The 19107-nt window shown below is 39.0% G+C and overlaps 1 protein-coding gene across 3 annotated transcripts in view; it reads right to left on the bottom strand.

Moving 5' to 3' along the window:
- Positions 1-1156: 1156 nt before the first annotated feature.
- OPTN (optineurin) overlaps positions 1157-19107 on the bottom strand; it is a 45276-nt gene continuing 27325 nt past the window's right edge. For 2 of the 3 annotated variants that reach the window (XM_060097729.1, XM_060097730.1), the window contains exons 8-14: positions 17655-17770; positions 16148-16297; positions 15679-15772; positions 14170-14328; positions 8666-8796; positions 7105-7187; positions 1157-2738 (exon numbers count right to left, since the gene is read on the bottom strand). In XM_060097729.1, the coding sequence (XP_059953712.1) occupies positions 2611-2738; positions 7105-7187; positions 8666-8796; positions 14170-14328; positions 15679-15772; positions 16148-16297; positions 17655-17770 (861 nt within the window). In that variant the 3' untranslated portion in view covers positions 1157-2610. The remainder of the gene's footprint in view (positions 2739-7104; positions 7188-8665; positions 8797-14169; positions 14329-15678; positions 15773-16147; positions 16298-17654; positions 17771-19107) is intronic. The other variant, XM_060097731.1, reaches the window with a different exon arrangement.

Raw genomic sequence — 19107 nt, 5'->3', positions numbered from 1 at the left:
ATGTGGTGGTGAGGGGTAGCGGGGAGGGGAAACATTCTATAGGTCTATGGTTAGTCTTTTCGTGAGCTTGTGCCTCTGGGCTGTGACCTTTACAGGTTTTTTCCCTCCTCCTTAGGTGCTAAGAATAAGGGGGCAGAAGTTGGGTGTATCTGTTCCCCCAGGTTGGTCAGGCTCTGATAATATCCCAGCAAGTTAGGCTCTGGTAAAAAAGTTTCCCTGAGGGCAGCCTTCTTAAGAAGAACAGAATGCTCTGGTGTACTTCAAAATGTCTACTCCCACCTGCCCCCTGGCCCCCGCTGGATTTATGGGGGAGTTTCTTCTAACCTTTACTGTGGGAATCTGGTAGGATTTGTGGAGGTAAAACTCATGAAAGTGCAGGGTTCCCCCTAAGACTGGGCTCCCCCTGGAGTTTTTAACTCTCAAGCTCATCCACACTGAGACTTTAGCAATTCTTCAATTACAGTTTACGTTTTCCTACTCAGGTACTGGCTCCTACTGTGGTTTCTGCTCCTGAGACCCTGGTCTGGTCATCAGTGACTCTCTGTATCTCCCTGTTTGTCTCTTCAGTTTGGGGGCAGAGGTTTACCCTGTGACCTCAGTTCTCTGAAAGATTTAAAAGAGTTGACGATTTTAAGTTTGTTCGGCGGTTTTCTTATTATAAGGATAGGAGTGATGATGTCCAAGCTCCTTACATGCCAGACCAGATCAAAATTATTTTTAAACATAATATTTAAAGACTTAATTGTGTAAAATTATTAGCTGTAAAAGTTTCTTTTGCTCACTCATATTTCTTCACATTTGCCATCTTTCTGTTGTTCCCATTAGCCACACAACAATACAGCATGGCTGGCCCTAGAAGAGGGGCCTAAATTCTGATGAGGTGTAGTTAACTGGTAGCATGGAACAAGGCCTTGAAGACTAAATTAACTGGATAAGACATGCAGACTTTACAAGTTGTTTACCAAACTGTTTGATTCCCCCAAAACAATAGCCTTAATTTAAATTGACCATATGAACTTGCCTTCATCTACAATCCTTCTAATTAGCAAGAAAACAATTTGATAACAGGCTTAATCAGCACATTCACACTATTATTTCACATTGGGATCAGGTTAATATTTTTACTTGAACAAAGTAAAAGGCTATTCCCAATAACTTAAGTGTAGAACCATTTGGTTTGCTTTTTTATTTAGGATACTGTAGAAATCTATCTTCTCCAATATGAGATAGTAAGGGAAAAAAATTTAAACTAGAAACTATAAACAAGAAATTAAAAGTAAAATTTTCACAGTTATTTTAGAAATGTCTTTAACAAACCCCCTGGGGTGAGGGGGGCGTCTAAATTACGGTTGAATTTGTGCAGTGTGTTCTCCTGGCATGAAGCTGTAATTAACTGTTTTGATTCCTGTTTTAAAACATATATATACCTACACACATATGCACACACAAGTCAAGTTTGTCTAGGAGAGATTCTTATGACAAAGTCAAACAGAGGACATTTAAAATTTTTCTCTTAAATATTTTAGGATATAGATACATAAGGACATTGCTAACTTTTATGGCTGGTAAACTGTAGGTTTACAAAATATGGCAAATCCCTATCTTTTCACCTCCTTAGAAAGAACAGTTTCTAATTCAAACACCACTTACTGGTATCTAGTAAAGAGATTTGCTCATATTCACGGAATTCACAAAAATGGTTCTGAATAAGTATTAAGCTTATATGAAGCTGAATGCAGAAAATACATCGTATGAAATTAGCTAGTCATATATGAACAATGTGAAAGATTCATAAGCAAAATTTTATTTTGCAATAACTTTTTTTTTGCAATAACTATTTTTGTGATTATGAATATACAGCCTGATCCAGGAAGAAAATTGATAGCTATTGTTTTTAGAAATTAATACACTATTTACTGTATAGTTGATAAACATATACCTGCAGCACAACAAAAGAAAAAGAAAACTTTACACTGTGGATGATTACATGAAATCCAGTGAACCTAATGTATCCGCTTCACGTAGGTCAGTACTTTTTCACTTGTCCTGATGATCAAGTAAAAGGTCACAGGGCTCATCTGAAAAGAGCCACATCATAACTTTGGTGCTGTGGCTGAAATAAAACTGTAAGATATACACATATACACAACCCCAGATAGATCTGTCTTAAATGAATAAAGAAAAATAACAATGTAATTTATTTAAAAATACTTCAAAGACACTTTTCTTGATTAAATCTGTGACCACTTCATTTTTCCTGCCTCCTTAGAAAGTTCTTAATCAGTGAGGCTTCTTCCATCTTATTACCACATTTACTCTATCCACGATGTCACACACTCATAACCTGCATGGGCAGTTCAGTGCTCACATCAACTGAATATTAAAAAAAAAACAAAAAACCTCTTATTGGAAGAGTGGTACGTTAAAGATTCTATTTTGCGAGTTTATGGGAATGCACCAAAAAAGGTCCTTTTTAGAACATAATGGTTTTCTTTCTCCTAAAATAATGAGCCAGAATATTTGAGTGAAACGAATGACACAAAAGTACAACTCCTGGAGGAAAAAAATCGGACATTTACCAACAGTTTGGGGGAGGTGAAAGGTCAACACTTAAATGATGCAGTCCGTAACATGAATCAGTAGTGTATCTATGTCGGGCAGAACTTCTCCACATTTGGGGCAAGAATGAATTGGAATATTCTGTTGTTGCTGCTGCATCCAGTTTCTATCCTCAGCTCCTGGGAATAAGCATTAAAGGAAATGTTAATCCATTCCTTCCATGTTGCAAGCAGTTTTTAAAAACAGATGGTGAATTTTAATTTTAACATCAGTGAAACTTGGTAATCAATACCTCGTGGGAAATGAATACAGGTTTTTTTTTTTTGGTCCTTAACTGAAGTAATCGACGCACAGAAAAAAATCTCCAAAAGTGATACCTGCTTCCCTATCATGTTAGGATTTAGGCTCTATTCCAGGTTCTAGGCATGTGAAAATACGTGGTTTCGGTTTTAGGTACAGGATGATACATGTTCTAGTAAAAACTAGAATATCTGAGAGAAGAAAAGGATAGAAGAGGATGTAAGCTAAGGAGAAGGAGAGAATGTGGACAGTGCGCAGAGCAAGGAGAGGGACCCTGGAACAGCAGGGACCTTCTCAGAAGCAGAGACAACAATTACGGCCATTCAGTAGATGCTTTTGAGCACTTGGGCGATGGGAGATAAGGATACAGACATGGTGGGGACATCAGGCAAGAAACAGAGACAGTGGCAGGACGTGAGGGAAGCACTGAGGCTGTGTCAGACACCAGGTGGTTTGGTGGGGGAGGGCAGAGAAGGGCGCCGGGCTCAGACTGCTCGGTGCAGACAGGCCCCCTGATGAGACCAGCTCCACGTGAGAGGAGTCTTAAGAATGAACGAGAGTTATCCAGGCAAAGGAAGTGAGGAGAAGGAATCGAAGCATCAGTCCTATTGTTTCCCCCAATTCTGGAGTTGGACTGAGGTTCAAGTCGTAAATCAAAGCATGCTCTGAAGAAGTCATGGCTCTCAGCAGGTGCCCTGTGTGCAGACCGTGCTCAGTACAAGAAATGGTTTCTAGTTCCCAGAGCACCTCATTGATCTGATCTTTCTGCACCGATGCAAAGCATTTTAGTTTTTCAGCGTCTCCACCCAGGTCTCTAGATTTTTATTCAGCCCCCAAAATGTTTGTTTTTGCAGGTGATAGTGGAGGTAACTTTTTTTTTTTTTGATTAATTCATTTATTTTTGGCTGCGTTGGGTCTTCGTTGCTGCGCGCAGGCTTTCTCTAGTTGTGGTGAGCGGGGGCTGCTCTTTGTTGTGGTGCACGGGCTTCTCACTGCGGTGGCTTCTCTTGCTGCGGAGCACGAGCTCTAGGCACGCGGGCTTCAGTAGTTGTGGCACGTGGGCTCAGGAGTTGTGACTCACGGGCCCTAGAGTGCAGGCTCAGTAGTTGTGGCGCATGGGCTTAGTTGCTCCGCGGCATGTGGGATCTTCCCAGACCAGGGCTTGAACCCATGTCCCCTGCATTGGCAGGCGGATTCTTAACCACTGTGCCACCAGGGAAGCCCAAGGTAACTTTTAATATGGTTATTTGCTTCTGAGCATATTATTTGAATTCACTAACATGAGAGACTGTTACGGACAGTTTGTGTTAAGCAAACTTTAGAAGCACCCTTGAATAGAAATACTGGTCACAAAGCATGATTTCTGAAGCAGGGAGCTTTCTAACAGTCTCATTGTTTTAGATCAGGGGTCAGTAACTTTCTCTAAAGGGCCAGACAGTAAATATTTTAGGCTTTACAGGTCATAAATTTCGGTCATAACTACTCAAGTCTGCCACTGTAGCATGAAAGTAGCCAGACAATATGTCAATAAGAGGGCATGACTATGCTGCAGTAAAACTTTACTTATGCAAACATGTGACAGGCCAGATTTGGCCTGTGGGCTGCAGTTTACCAGACCCTGCTCTAGATGACAATCTGCCACTTATCAGGGACTGTTAGTTCGTCCCTTTAAACTTTATTGCATCTGTCTGTGCCTTTATTTTTGTCCTGGTCTAGGTTTCAAGATGCAGACTGGGGCTGTTTCATCAGTCAGCTAATGGGTTCCCTCTGCCTCCTGGCTCTTCATTATAAAATAAGCTTAGTCAGTTTTCATTATTAACACATCACACTCATTTCTGCCTTTGCCCTTTTAGTCTCATACAGAAGTTATCTAAATCCTGGCTTCCAGGTCAAGCTTAAAGTCACATCTTTCCAAGGCCTTTCTCAACCCCCCTGGCCCTTAGGGGTTATCCTTTCCTCTTATCTCCAGCACTGTTATTTCTATTCCTTACTTGTTATCTTGTATTATGAATTCATCTTTTTATGTGCACATCCTGTCTCTCCAACTAAACCATAGGCCTTCACGGATCTGACCATGCCTTATGCCCGTTTGTTCCCTCATGTTCAGTCAAGTGCCCAGACCAGAGCAGACACTTAGACAGCTGCAGACGGCAGAGGACAACCATGATGAAATATATTGAGAGGAGCTATTGTTTAAGGCAGCTTTGCCAGGAAACAAAAAATCTTGAGACAATCTGTTTGGAATATTGTTTTTTATAAGACAAAAAAGCTTATTAGGATAATTATGAATACATTTGCACTCTGTGGCAATTTTTAGATTATAAGTCAGAGTGTTTGACCAGTTTTTTTTTTTTTAAGTGTAAATAGATATTTGCCTTATATAGCTATGAGGAAGGAAAATCTTCCCCTAAGAAATCCAGGTGCAAGAGATTGTCCTTTTTTTGAACCAAAACAATCTTGGAGGCACTTCTAGGTATGGGGTATATGGATGTTCCTAGGATATTTAAATTCACGTTAGAGAAAAGGCCTGGTGGTGCTCACGTGGGTAGATGCAGCCTTCAGAGAACACAGCTTTACCTGCTGATGCTAAAAAATGCCTGAGGCTAATATTTATGTCAGTCCCTGTGCTGCTTCTGCATATGCCCCATGAATACCATGTGTAGTTTTTTTTCTATGTGTATTTTTAACCTGAATTACTACCTCTAATATTTACTTTAACCTGATTTTTCCTGTAAAAGAACTCTGGCAGGGGCATCGGTGGAGTTAGGAGGTAAAAGGATACTCAGAAATTTCCCTAGGATTTAATAGTTAACTATACATACTAATATTGCTTCCTTGCTGTCGATAACACTGTGATAGTTCCATTTCTTTTTTTTTTTTTTTTTTTTTTTTTTTTTTTTTTTTTTTTTTTTGCGGTATGCGGGCCTCTCACTGCTGTGGCCTCCCCCGTTGCGGAGCACAGGCTCCGGACGCGCAGGCCCAGCGGCCATGGCTCACGGGCCCAGCCGCTCCGCGGCACATGGGATCCTCCCAGACCGGGGCACGAACCCGTATCCCCTGCATCGGCAGGCGGACTCTCAACCACTTGCGCCACCAGGGAGGCCCGATAGTTCCATTTCAATAGTCTGTTGGTATGTGGAAGGGACTTAGACTCAGCCAGCATTTAAAAAAAGTTAAAGAACCAGTTATGTGAAATTTGGATAACATCTCTCTCTCGCTCTCTTTTTTTTTTTTTTTGGATAACATCTAACACCCTGATTCTTCTTAGTGGCATTGCTATTAACTTTTCATCTAGCTATGAAAGTCTTTGATCCTGTGAATTTTATGTTTTTTCATATCTAGACTCAAGGAAAATACTTCCCTTTCAGTGATGTAATTTACTGTAAATGACGGAACATTATTACTAGAGTATTAAAACCATGTAATAAACAAAGCACCATACTTTGAATAAGTGTCATGATCAATTTCACTCAGGGAATTAAAATCTGGATGTAGTACATAATTAGTGCCAGTCTATTACATGCAGTACCATGTAGTGGTGAACAGTCAGATAACCTTGGGTTCCATGTCCAGTTCTGCCCCTAAAAATCCTCGTGATCCTGGGTTATTTAACCTTGTCTTTTGGAAGATGGTGATACTATATACCTTGTGGAATTTTTGAGGATCACATGAAATAATATGTATGAAGGGATCAGCACAGCAGCCACGCATAGTAAACTCTCAATAAATGGTAACATTACTATGTGCAAAACAGGAAGCAGGTGAGCATATAAGCTCCAAGGGAGCTTATTTATTGGAGTACTTAAATGCATATTTAGAACACATAAATAATGGGGTAAGAGTTCACTGGAAAGAGACTGTAGGAGGAGAGATATGAATGAGGGGAGGGCATCTACGTGAAGGATACCGCGTAAGCAAGTATATGTAGCTGTATAAGCTTAGGATAAGTTCAAGGAACAGGAAGTGATTCCATTGGTTAATATCTGTAGGGGAACAGAGTGAGAGAAGGCTCAAAAGTTTGGCTATGCCAGGCCTTCACTGCTATTGTGAAGAGTCTGGTCTGGATTCAGTAGAGAGTAGATGGAGTTTGAGGTACTGTGGAAATAAGACTGAAAGGTGCCATATTTTTGGTAGCTTGATTTGGAATCCATTATATAGAATGTAGTGGAATTTTTCTTCAAGCATCTTCTTCATAGGATAGCTCACCCCGGGAGCCCTGACAACCTGGAATCACACGTGACTCACCTCTTTGAACGAGATAAGCCTGCTGGTCAGCGTCACTTGCTATCGCCCCGTGACGGCTCTGCATTTCCATCAGGGACTGCCTGCTGGGATGAAAAGCAGCACCACATTTGAAACCCTGAAATGTGACAACGCTAAACAGGCATTCAATAGAAGTATGAGAAAAAAAGACCTAAACTACAAAGCCAGGGTTCATAGAAACCAGAACTTAAGAGTAATTTGAGTTTTAAATATTACTGGCACTAGGACACAATGTAGTAAAAGTAAATAAGATTTTTAAAAATCAGGAAACAAACAAAATGTCAATTGATAGGGGAATAGATTAGAAAAAAGTGGCAAATTTCTAAAACACACAACAGAGCAACAGAGTGAAGTAAATCTACATATATATATACACACACACAGAGTTCAAAATTAGTTATGGAAAGCAAGTTGCAGAATAATACCTATAGTGACCGTAACCTAGGCACCTTGTTTTAAGAAATTAATATTACCTTGTTTTAAGATATTATATAGATGTGTATATATGCAAAAGTACGAAACAGCTGGGGATGCTACCCACCAGTTCCAGGCAGTGTGGGGAAAGGAGAGAGGACTATAATGGCAGGGGGTGTGGGGAGAAGACTGCAGCTTCATCTACAACTCCTTTTTCTTTTAATAAAAATATACTTGGGGCTTCCCTGGTGGCGCAGTGGTTGAGAGTCCGCCTGCTGACGCAGGGGACACGGGTTCGTGCCCCGGTCCGGGAAGATCCCACATGCCGCGGAGCAGCTGGGCTCGTGAGCCATGGCCTCTGAGCCTGCGCGTCCGGAGCCTGTGCTCCGCAACGGGAGAGGCCACAGCAGTGAGAGGGCCGCGTACCACAAAGGGAAAAAATGTATATATACTTGAAGCAAATAAAACAAATATTAGTAACTGTCAAATCTGGATGGATACATATTGGTGTGTATTATTTTATTCTCCGTATTTTTCTATTTCTATTCCTCAATATTTCAGTTTTTTCTCAAAATGAAAATTTTAAAGATAGAAGTAATTTTAGCAGTATTTTCTTTGAAAACATTACAGAATTATTTAAAGTGTTAGGAATATTTCATCCATGACAATGGCAGGATATGACTTTGGAACACATAATGTCACGTTTTTACAATTTATCTAAAAGAACTCGATCAGGTTCCCACAAGATGCTGCCAGGCCTTGCAGGGCAAACTAAGTGTTAGGGACACCATCAGGCAAAGTGTGCTCAGAGTGATTCTTTTTCTTTTTTTCTTTTTTTTTTTTGGCGGTACGTGGGCCTCTCACTGTTGTGGCCTCTCTCGTTGTGGAGCACAGGCTCCGGACGCGCAGGCTCAGCGGCCATGGCTCACGGGCCCAGCCGCTCCGCGGCATGTGGGATCTTCCCGGACCGGGGCATGAACCCGTGTCCCCTGCGTCGGCAGGCGGACTGTCAACCACTGCGCCACCAGGGAAGCCTCAGAGCGATTCTTATAGCTCAAATTAGGAAACAATGTGGGTCACCTCTCCCACAGACCGGGTGATATGTGCTCTAAGTCTTCCCCTCATTTACCTGCCTTCATCTCCAAAAGCATTATTGTCTTTCAGCAAAATTGCCAGCTGCAATGCCAGTTGCTCCTTTTCTTCATGAATCTTCTCTCTTGCTGCTCTTTCAGCATGAAAGTCAGAACAATAAACCTCCATCTGTTAGAGGCAAAAAAGAGACAGAAGTTACCACCTAGACAAATGTGGATTCTCTACAGCTCACCTGCTGATAAGGTGAAGAGGTAGTGCTGCATCCTGTGACATTGTCTTGCAAATAACAGGCACTTGTTCCTGCTAGAAACCAGTGTAATCACCATGACTTTCCAACTACCTTCAAATAGAAGACACAAGTTACGTGTCTGTGCGTGCGTGCTTTAAACTATCAGAGCCCAGCAATTACACAGATACAGGTAGTTTAAATACTGTGTGTACCATTAGTTCAGTAAAATTCTCTGGTCTCTTTTTTAAAAATAATATTCAGCACTAGCTTAATATAGTAAATGGTTTATTTACCCTGTGAGGTATATTTATGAAGGCTGGCCTTAAGCTAAATTTATAATAATAACAATAAATAGATGCTATTATTGAATTCCAAACATCTGCAGGGTCCTATGTTTGGCGCCCTTATTGACCATTTTATTTCCTCCTTATCCAAAATCCTGGGAAGGTAGAATTGCTATGCTCATCTTACATTTATAAATTTAATAGCTCTTAATCTTGGGGAAATTAGTTAAGTGCTCAAACCAGCATTTGAATCCAGATTGAAGCCCATGTACCATGGACACTTCCATTTACCATACTGCTTTCCACAGTGGTAGCCAGCCTCCAAGATGGCGCCAGTGATCCTTACCTCTTGGTAATCATACCCTCATGTGGTCCCCTCCCACAACGAATGGGCCAACCTGTGTAACCACTAGGATATTACAGAAGTAATGGTGTGTGGCTTCTGAAACTAGGTCATAAAGGACACCATGGCTTCTGCCTTGTTCTCTCAGGGATCACTTGCTCTGGGGGAAGCTAGTTGCCATGTCATGAGGGTATTCAAGCAGCCCTATGGAGAGGCACACATGGTCAGGAACTGAGGCCTCCCGCCCATAGCCATGAGAATGAGCCATCTTGGAAATAGATCTTTCAGTCCATCCTGAGTGCAGCCTCATGAGAGACCCTGAGTCAGAATCACCCTGCTAAGCTGCTCTTGGATTCCTGATCCATAGCAACTGTGTGAGATAACAAATGCTTGTTGTTTTAGCTGCTATGTTTGGAGAATAATTTGTTACGTATAAAAAAGTAAATATGCCATAATATGTAATTTCTTCACTCTTAAATTATAAAGTAAAAATGAATGCCTTAGGGCTTCCCTGGTGGCACAGTGGTTGAGAGTCCGCCTGCCGATGCAGGGGACATGGGCTCCTGTCCCAGTCTGGGAAGATCCCACATGCCGCGAAGCGGCTGGGCCCGTGAGCCATGGCCACCGAGCCTGCGCGTGCGGAGCCTGTGCTCCGTAACGGGAGAGGCCACAACAGTGAGAGGCCCGCGTACCGCAAAAAAAAAAAAAAAAAAAGAATGCCTTAATAGTGAATTGAGCATTATTTTAATACCAGTTTTTAACTTCCTATATTTAAAATTGGGTTTTTCATTTCAAATTTAGTGGTTCTCGGATACAAATTTTTATTTTTTGGATACAAATTTTTATCAATTACTTTATAAAGTAAAATTAATAAAAATTTAAATATTCTAATCACACTATAGTTACCAAAAAAAGTATGAAATAGATCATTTTAAGGGACTTCTGCCATTTGTGAGTGATCCAACATTTTATGGTTATCATTGACAGATTATGGGCTTTTTTTTGAGTCAGACCTAAATCTGAGTTAGAGCCTCACCTCCATCATTTATAAGCTTTGAGCCAGTAAGAACTGGGCCTTTGTTTTGTCCATTCCTATATCCCCGGCAGTGAGAACAGTGTCTGACAAAAAGTGCTCAAAAAAGAGTTGTTGAATGAATGAACAAGAGTATCCATCAAAAAAAAAAAAAAAAAAAAAAAGAGTATCCATCAAAAAAGAGTTGTTGAATGAATGAACAAGAGTATCCATCAAAAAAAAAAAAAAAAAAAAAAGAGTATCCATCAAAACAAAACAAATGTCTCCGTACAGAACATGGCAAAAGTACATGACTACAGTATCATGCACAAACAAAGGAAATGCCTTAAAGAGCTCAGGTTGAAATTCTATTCCTGTCGAAATAAAACTAAAACCATAAGTTCAGTCAACCACTTCCATATTTCACTGGGCCAGCCACTCTGGGCAGCTGGTACTGAGTATGTATATAGGGAATAATAAACTTCTGGCATTGTTACACTACAAATAATCTGTTTATCTTCTTCAGATTGGCAAACATTTAAAAGAGTGATGCAAGGATGTGGGGAAATAGGAGCTCTCATCTACTTTTGGTGAGAGAATAATTTTCATTATGCATTTTTGGAAGACAACTTGGTAATACTTATTTAACTTAAAAACAGGCATATCCAATGACCCAACCACTCCATTTCTGTATCTTACAAGAGATTTCACAAGTGCACAAAGACACAGATACAAGAATGTTCAGTTCAGCATTGTTGATAATAGCAAAAATATTGGTACAACCTACAGGTCCATTAATAGAGGACTGGTTAAACCTGTCATGGCAATGTACACTTTGGACACCATACAACTGTTAAGAAAAACTGCATATGGCTGTGAATAATGACATGGAGAGATATCCAAGATATATCATGAATGAAAAAGTAGTGCAAAATGTATGGCATGATCCCACTTTTAATTAAGCAAACAAATAAAATAGGAACAAACAAAAAAAGGTTTCCTCCCACTTTTTTGGTGATTTTACATCTCAGGCAGGATGTATGTTCACTAATAAAACTCTTCTCTAAGGACTCCACCCACCAGTATGAAAAGTGGGCCAAAACACTCACAACCAGCCAATTGTACACAAATTCTTTCAGAGAACAGTGAAAGAAGAAATGTGCCCCAACTTGTTTTTATGAGGCCAGTAAAACCCTGAAATCCAAACCCAACAAGGATATGAGCAGAAAGAAAATTCTAGGCCAATCTTACTCAAGAATATAGCTACAAAAATCCTAAGCAAAATATAAGCAAACCAAATCCAACAATATATACAGAGGATAATTCAAGAAAGGCAAAGTTTAATATTTAAAAAATCAATGTGATTTACCACATTAACAAATTAAAGGAAAAAGGCATATAATTATCTAATTGTATCATTATATGAAGAAAAAACATTTCCTAAATAAAATTCAACATCCACTCAGAATAAACATTTTTGGCAAACAAGGAAGAGAAGGGGATTTTCTTAATCTAATAAGTGATATCCATGTAAAGCCTATAGCAAACACCACACACTCAACAGTGAAATGTTGAACACACTGCCACTGAGACTGAGAGCAAGGCAAGGCTGCCTGCTCTCTCCACTGTTACACAGCATTGCACTGGGGTCCCAGCCAATGTAATAAGGCAAGAAAAAGAAAGAAAAAAAATATAATGAACTGGAAAGGAAAAAAAAAACTGTCATTATTCAACTGATCTTAGTGTATCCAGTCCAAAGGAATATTCAGAAATATTATTAGAATTAAAATGTGAGTTGAGTAAGTTTACTGCATGGAAAGTCAATATTAGAAATCAATTGTATTTCTATATAGCAGCAACCATTAGAAAATGAAGTTTTAAAAAATGCTATTTATAAAATTATCATAAAAATAGAAAATATGGAAAAAATAGAAAATATCTAAGAATAATCTAATAAAAGATGAGCAGAATCTTTACTAAGAAGATTAAAAATATGACTGAAAATAATTAAAGAAGATATGTCATGTTCGTGGACTGGAAGAGTCAATGATGTAAAGTTGCCAGTCATCTCCAAATTGATTTATATATATTTAATAAAATTCTAATCAAAATCCCAGGTTTTTTTTTTTCTGTGTAGAAAATATCAAGCGAATTCTGAAATTTATAAGAAAAGGAAAACCTAAGGTCCTCTTGAAGAATCTCAGTGAGGTAGGAAGACTTTCTACCAGATATCAAAGCATTTGATTCTTTATAATAAGACAGTATGGTACCAGAGCAAGGATGTACAAATAGCCCAATGGAACAGTATAGAATCCAGAAATAGACCCGTGGTACCTGGACACAATATGTGACAAAGAGGGCAGCAGAGTCCTTAAGAAAAGATGACCTTCTAAATAAATGGCACCAAATGAACAGGATATTCATGCAGAAAAAAATATGAATCTTTACCCTTACCTCACTCCATATAGAAAAACTAATTACAGATGGTTTTTAGATCTTAATGTAAAAGGCAAAACCATAAAACTTTTAGAAGACAACATAGGAAAATATGTTCATGGCCCTGAGATAGTGAAAGTTTTTAAAACAGGACACAAAAAGTACTATAATCATAAATAAAAAGACTCATAAACTGGACTGCATTAAAATTAAGAATTTTCGTTCAACAGACACCTTCATGAGAGTGGAAAGGCAAATCATAGAGTCAAGAAATCTTCAAAAAGTATAACTGGCAAGGGCTTGTATGTGGAATATATAAAGAACTCCTATAAATTGAAGAAAAAGCCAGAAAACCAGAAGAAAATTGGGCAAAGACCTGATCAGGCTCTTCACAAAAGGGGATGCTTAGAAGGCCAGTAAACATCTGAAAAATTACTCACTCTCATACCATCAGGGAAAGGCAAATTTAATGAGACACCATTATAAACCCACTAGAATGGTTAAAAATTCTGATAATACAAGTATGGGTAAGGATATAGAGCAATAGGAACTCTCTGTTGGTGGGAGTGAAAACTGGTCCACTTTGGAAACCTCTTTGGCATTATCTATTAAAGCTGAGTAACATGCATATTCTATGAACAAGCAATTCCACTCCTAGGTGTGTACCCAACAGAAATGAATGCACAGGTGAACAAAGAGACACGCATAAGAATGACAGAGCAACATTAAACACAAAGCCCCAAGCTGGAAATAATCCAGCTCTCTATAAACTGTAGTATAGATAAATTCAGTGAGTAATACACTTAAAAGTGTGGTGCACTTTCCACCTGTGATATACTTCGGTAAAAAGGTTTTTAAAAATATACTGGTGGAGGGCTTCCCTGGTGGCGCAGTGGTTGAGAGTCCGCCTGCCGATGCAGGGGACATGGGTTCATGCCCCGGTCCGGGAAGATCCCACATGCCGCGGAGCGGCTGGGCCCGTGAGCCATGGCCGCTGAGCCTGCGCGTCCGGAGCCTGTGCTCCGTGACGGGAGAGGCCACAACAGTGAGAGGCCCGTGTACCGCAAAAAAAAAAAAAAAAAAAAAAAAGGAATATATATATATATATATATATATACATACATACTGGTGGAAATAGTATAAAATCAAAAAATATATTTTAAGCACTATCACTTTCCTGTTAGAGAATATAATCGGGGTTGGCCTGCCTTGGCTCACATTTGGGAACGAAGTCTACCTGAGCCCTGAGAACAGCCATGGTTTCCAGGTCTTTCTCCTGCTTGGCAATGGTCTGCTTCATCTCATCCATTTGGAGCTGCTTGGAAGCCAGGGCTTTCTCTGCCAGTTCCAGCTTTCCACTCAGTTCCTGCAGCACCACCTTATCCACTTTTTCGGACTGAAAAAGACAAACTTATTCTAGACATGGTTTTGAAATAATTCAACCTATTTTAGTAAAATATTAGATGTAGGTTTATTTTTTTAAAAATGACTGGCTCTAAATTATTCTGTTAATCAGCAGTGATAACTTATTCAGTAACTTTCATGCACTTAAATTTACAGCTTGAAGATAATAATTTCCTAATTTAAAATAATGATTTATAAAAAGAAAACACTAAAATAAGGGAGATAATAACAAACCCTATCTCAGAGTGGGTGTAAGTTGCTGATACTCCTATTCTTCCGCTCACATTACTCTTACTTTATGAAGTCAGTGGAATGTTTAAATTAAAAATTTACTAGGTCCTAGAGAGGAACAATATTCCAGTAAAAGTAAATGAAAAACAAAATATATTTCTAAGAATATAAACTCAAAAACCCCTTCTAATTCGAAGCTCCCGTGGTCTTTATTTATTCCAGCTTTATTGAGGTAAAACTGCCAAATAAAATTGTAAAATATTTATAAAGTATACAACATGATGATTTGATATACATATACATTGTGAAAGGATTCCCACCATCGGGTTAATTAATACATCTATTACCTGACATCTCTATCCATGGTGTTTAAATTATCACACCATTCTGGGGGCATTATTACTATTACTATTACAATAATTCAAGATGCAGCCGGATAAGTCCAGGGCCTCAAGTTCACTGACAGCAGGCAAGCTAGCCTTGTGATAGCTCCAGGCAGCAGTCTCACTATACAGTCATTACTCATGTAGGAGCCCAGGCTCAGCTCTCCTACAAACCATCCACTGTTAGAAATGCTAAAAGCTTAGCCGCGGAGCAAGTAAGCCCATGCGCCACAACTACTGAGCCTGTACTCTAGAGCTCGTGCTCTAGAGCCCGCGAGCCATAACTACTGAGCCTGTGTGCCACAACTACTGAAGCCTGCATGCTTAGAGCCCGTGCTCCGCAACAAGAGAAGCCACCGCAATGAGAGCTCGCGCACCACAACGAAGAGTAGCCCCCGCTCACTGCAACTAGAGAAAGCCCGTGCACAGCAACAAAGACCCAACGCAGCCAAAAATAAATAATAAATAAATAAATAAATTTATAAAAAAAAATGCTAAAACTGTACTCCGACCATAGGAAATGCACATCACCTCTGTGCACAAGGCACATTATACATGTGTGGAATATCAGGAGTTATAAAATGTTATAAACACTTAGGCACAAGAAATTAATTATAAATGGAAAAACAACCCTTGAAACCAGACCTAGTTAAGGATTAACACAACTACTTTAGATATTTACATAAAATGTTAAATGGCTATGAAAGTAATTTTTTTTCTGTGAGTACCTCTCTTCTTTTTAGTTCCTCAGTTGTTTTCAGTGCATTATTGTATTCTTGAAGAAGCCTGTTGTGTGTCAACTGTAGAGTGGCTAATTTGGACCTATTTAAAAAGAAATTTTAAAATGGAATCTTGGGAAAAATATCATAGAAGCTTAGTCTTACCTCCCAACCCTCTTCTGAACACTCAGGTGACAAAATCTTCCCTCCCACCCTTATCATCCCACCACCTACTAGCATGTTCTTACTTGCGAAGAAAACAATTCCCCCCTCCCCAATCAAGACAGATTACAAATAATTTTCATAATTGTTATTATAAAACTTAACATTTATCTCCACAGCAAAGTCTACTAGTACGTCTTCAAATAAATAAAAGAGAAAAAATTTTAAATTTATTCTTAAATCCTGATTCCAATCTGCATAAAAGAGCTATTTTATCTTCTTTTAGCAAGTAGCCATTCAGTCACAGCATACTCACTTTTCATCTTCTGTTTTTGCTTGCTCCATTTTGATTTCTGATCGCATGCTTTCTACTTGGAGCTCTAACTTTCTGTTATTATAAACAAGCTCTTGCTTTTCATTCAGCTCTGATGGGGTTGCAGAATTTTTCCTTTCAAGGGCCTGACATCTAAGAAAGAGCAAAATTTCATGAGGACAAACAATACTTCATTTCTCAGTAGCTTTTAAATGAATCCCCAGATTATGTAGCAAATGCAAAGAATTTTAGGATTACATTTTTCAAAAATTTAACAGTACAAAATTAAATATTTTATCCTCCCTGCTTCTTTACTAGAAGTAAGTAATATTTCTGAACCGTTATGCCTGAATATAAAAAAATACAGATTTTTGTAAAAGAAATTTACATATTTCTGAACCCTTATGCCTAACATAACAAAGTACAGATCTAAGATCACACAAGCTACTACTTGGAGTAATTGTTTCAACTAGTCATGCAAATATATTTCTGTGATTTAGATACAGACCAAACTAGTAATTGGCTAGAGGTGCTTCTCATACAGTGATCCATGGATATCTTTAGTATTTTTAAAACTATGGGCTCTGTTAAGCACAAAAAATATGACTTCTGACAAAGATTCAATAGGGGAGAAGGAAATGCTTTCAGTCCTCTTAAAGATCAGAGAGAAAATTTCAATATAACAGCAAATACAAACCAATAATAGCTACGTGCAAGGCATTAGCGCAAAGCATGTTAAACATTAGCTTACTTAATACAAAGTCAGAATTATGACACACAGTTTACAACTGATAAAACTGAGGCTCAGAGAGGTTAAATAAATAACTTGTCCAGGGTAATACCACAAATAAGGGGTAGATCCATATTTCAGCCTTAGGTCTGTTTATCCAAAGTCGTTAGCATCAGCCGCTATGCTGTACTAGATAACCATTAATACTGTACAACCTTGGTCAGTGTAACTCCATGGAAACATACACTTGTATATTGTGCTGGAAATACGTTTGCTAACTAATCCAAAAGAACAACATCAACTTAGCTTTCCTAAATTTGGGATAACTTCTTACATCAAGAGAAACAAGCAAACGCAAAATTCTCTCAATTTATAAATTAGACTTCAAGACTGACTGAAAATCAATTTCTTTTTCCTAAGTAAATCTCACTCAGGTTCTTCTTGCCCTTTGTAGCTTTTATGTTTGTTCACATCAATGTTGTCAGCTCACATAAGTCACAGGAAGTCTGGCTCACTGCTTTTTCCAGGTCCTCATATACGCTTAACAAATGTCCCCAAACAGCAGAATCAGAGTCCCTTGGGCCCATTCCCCCATATTACTACAAGGACTTCATGTTTCTATATTAACCTGAACATTAGTGTTTTCTGAATTCATATTTTAATTAGGTCTCTTTTTCTTTTACTCAGTAAAACAGTAATAAAACTATATTTTGTATCTTAACATATTTTGTAAAACTGTACACTTTTCGAAGGAGGATAAAATTCATCTCTCATTCTTACTTTTCCTGAAGTCTCTTCTTCATTAGCTCAGCCTCACTGAGTTTCGTGTGAGCCTCCTGAAGCTCCTTAAACAGGGTTGTCACCTGAAGGTTCAACGTTTCCACTTCACTTCCAACCTGTCATCCAGGCAATCACAAACACGCATTATTCAGAGGCTAAATGAACCTCTTTGTGAGAAAACAGTGTGAACCACTGGTGTCTAAATAAGACTGTTGAATTGATTAAACTTTTGGCAATTAACGCCCCAAATATCTTGTATGAAAAAAAAAGCTTTGGGTACAACTCTGTTTCCTTATAGATCATTAACTGATCAGTTTGGATGCACTTGTGATAATGACTTTATCTTAATTAAAATGAATCCTGGACTTCCCTGGTGGTGCAGTGGTTAAGAATCCGCCTGCCAATGCAGGGGACACAGGTTAGAGCCCTGGTCCAGGAAGATCCCACATGCCACGGAGCAACTAAGCCCGTGCACCACAACTACTGAGCCTGTGCTCTAGAGCCGTGAGCCACAACTACTGAAGCCCACGTGCCTAGAGCCCATGCTCCACAACAAGAGAAGCCACCACAATGAGAAGCCCGTGCACTGCAATGAAGAGTAGCCCCTGCGCGACGCAACTGGAGAAAGCCCGCACGCAGTAACAAAGACCCAAAGCAGCCAAAAATTAAAAAAAAAAAAAAAATCCTGATCATAGTTCAAGGGATCACAGATCACAGTGATGTCAAAGCACAATCTTATTTATCCATCTAGCAACTCATGCCCATATTCCCTGGCTGATTTATTTTTCTAGTTTACTCAACTATTTTCACTGTACTGCCTATTTCCTGGCAGCTCTAGAATTTTTGTCAGTGAGTTTTATGGTGCCAGGGAAGTCTCAGTACTTCTCTATTATTAGTTATTGATTAGTTTTCGTCAACAGGGTACTATTACTCACAGGTGTTCTCTTCATCTCAGTTTTTAAAATATTCTCCATTCTCTTGAAAGTAGGAGACTCAGCCCAGAGCATGGCATACACTAGGCATTTGATATATATTTGCTGAATAAATAAATTAGCTAAAGTATTTTATGTAAATGCCTTTCTCATGGGCTACTGTGGGTCTTACAACTTCCTGCCTTCATCACCTTTCCCTAAGCTTCAGACTGTGTTTGCAGGCTATGAGGCACGTCTCTGAGTTGCCACAGAACAGAAATGTATATGAGCATGTATATAAAAATGAACCTTTTTTGTTCATACTATTTTATTCAAACCAGTAGTGGGATAGAACCAAGATCTTTCAATTCTACCTTACATTTCTGGGTCACATCCTCAAATGATCTTATTTATAAATTGGACAAAATTCCTTTCTCAATTAGTGGGCCTGTCCACTTAGGAATTCTGGAGAGAAAATCAGCCAAGAAGAGAGAGAGAGGTGATCTCCTAGAATCACTAGGATAGAAATACATCTCAGTACA

Source organism: Mesoplodon densirostris, chromosome 4 (assembly GCF_025265405.1).
Source record: "Mesoplodon densirostris isolate mMesDen1 chromosome 4, mMesDen1 primary haplotype, whole genome shotgun sequence".
Taxonomy (NCBI): domain Eukaryota; kingdom Metazoa; phylum Chordata; class Mammalia; order Artiodactyla; family Ziphiidae; genus Mesoplodon; species Mesoplodon densirostris.
The sequence above is the reverse complement of the archived record's forward strand: the minus strand, read 5'-3'. Positions and strand labels throughout refer to the sequence as shown.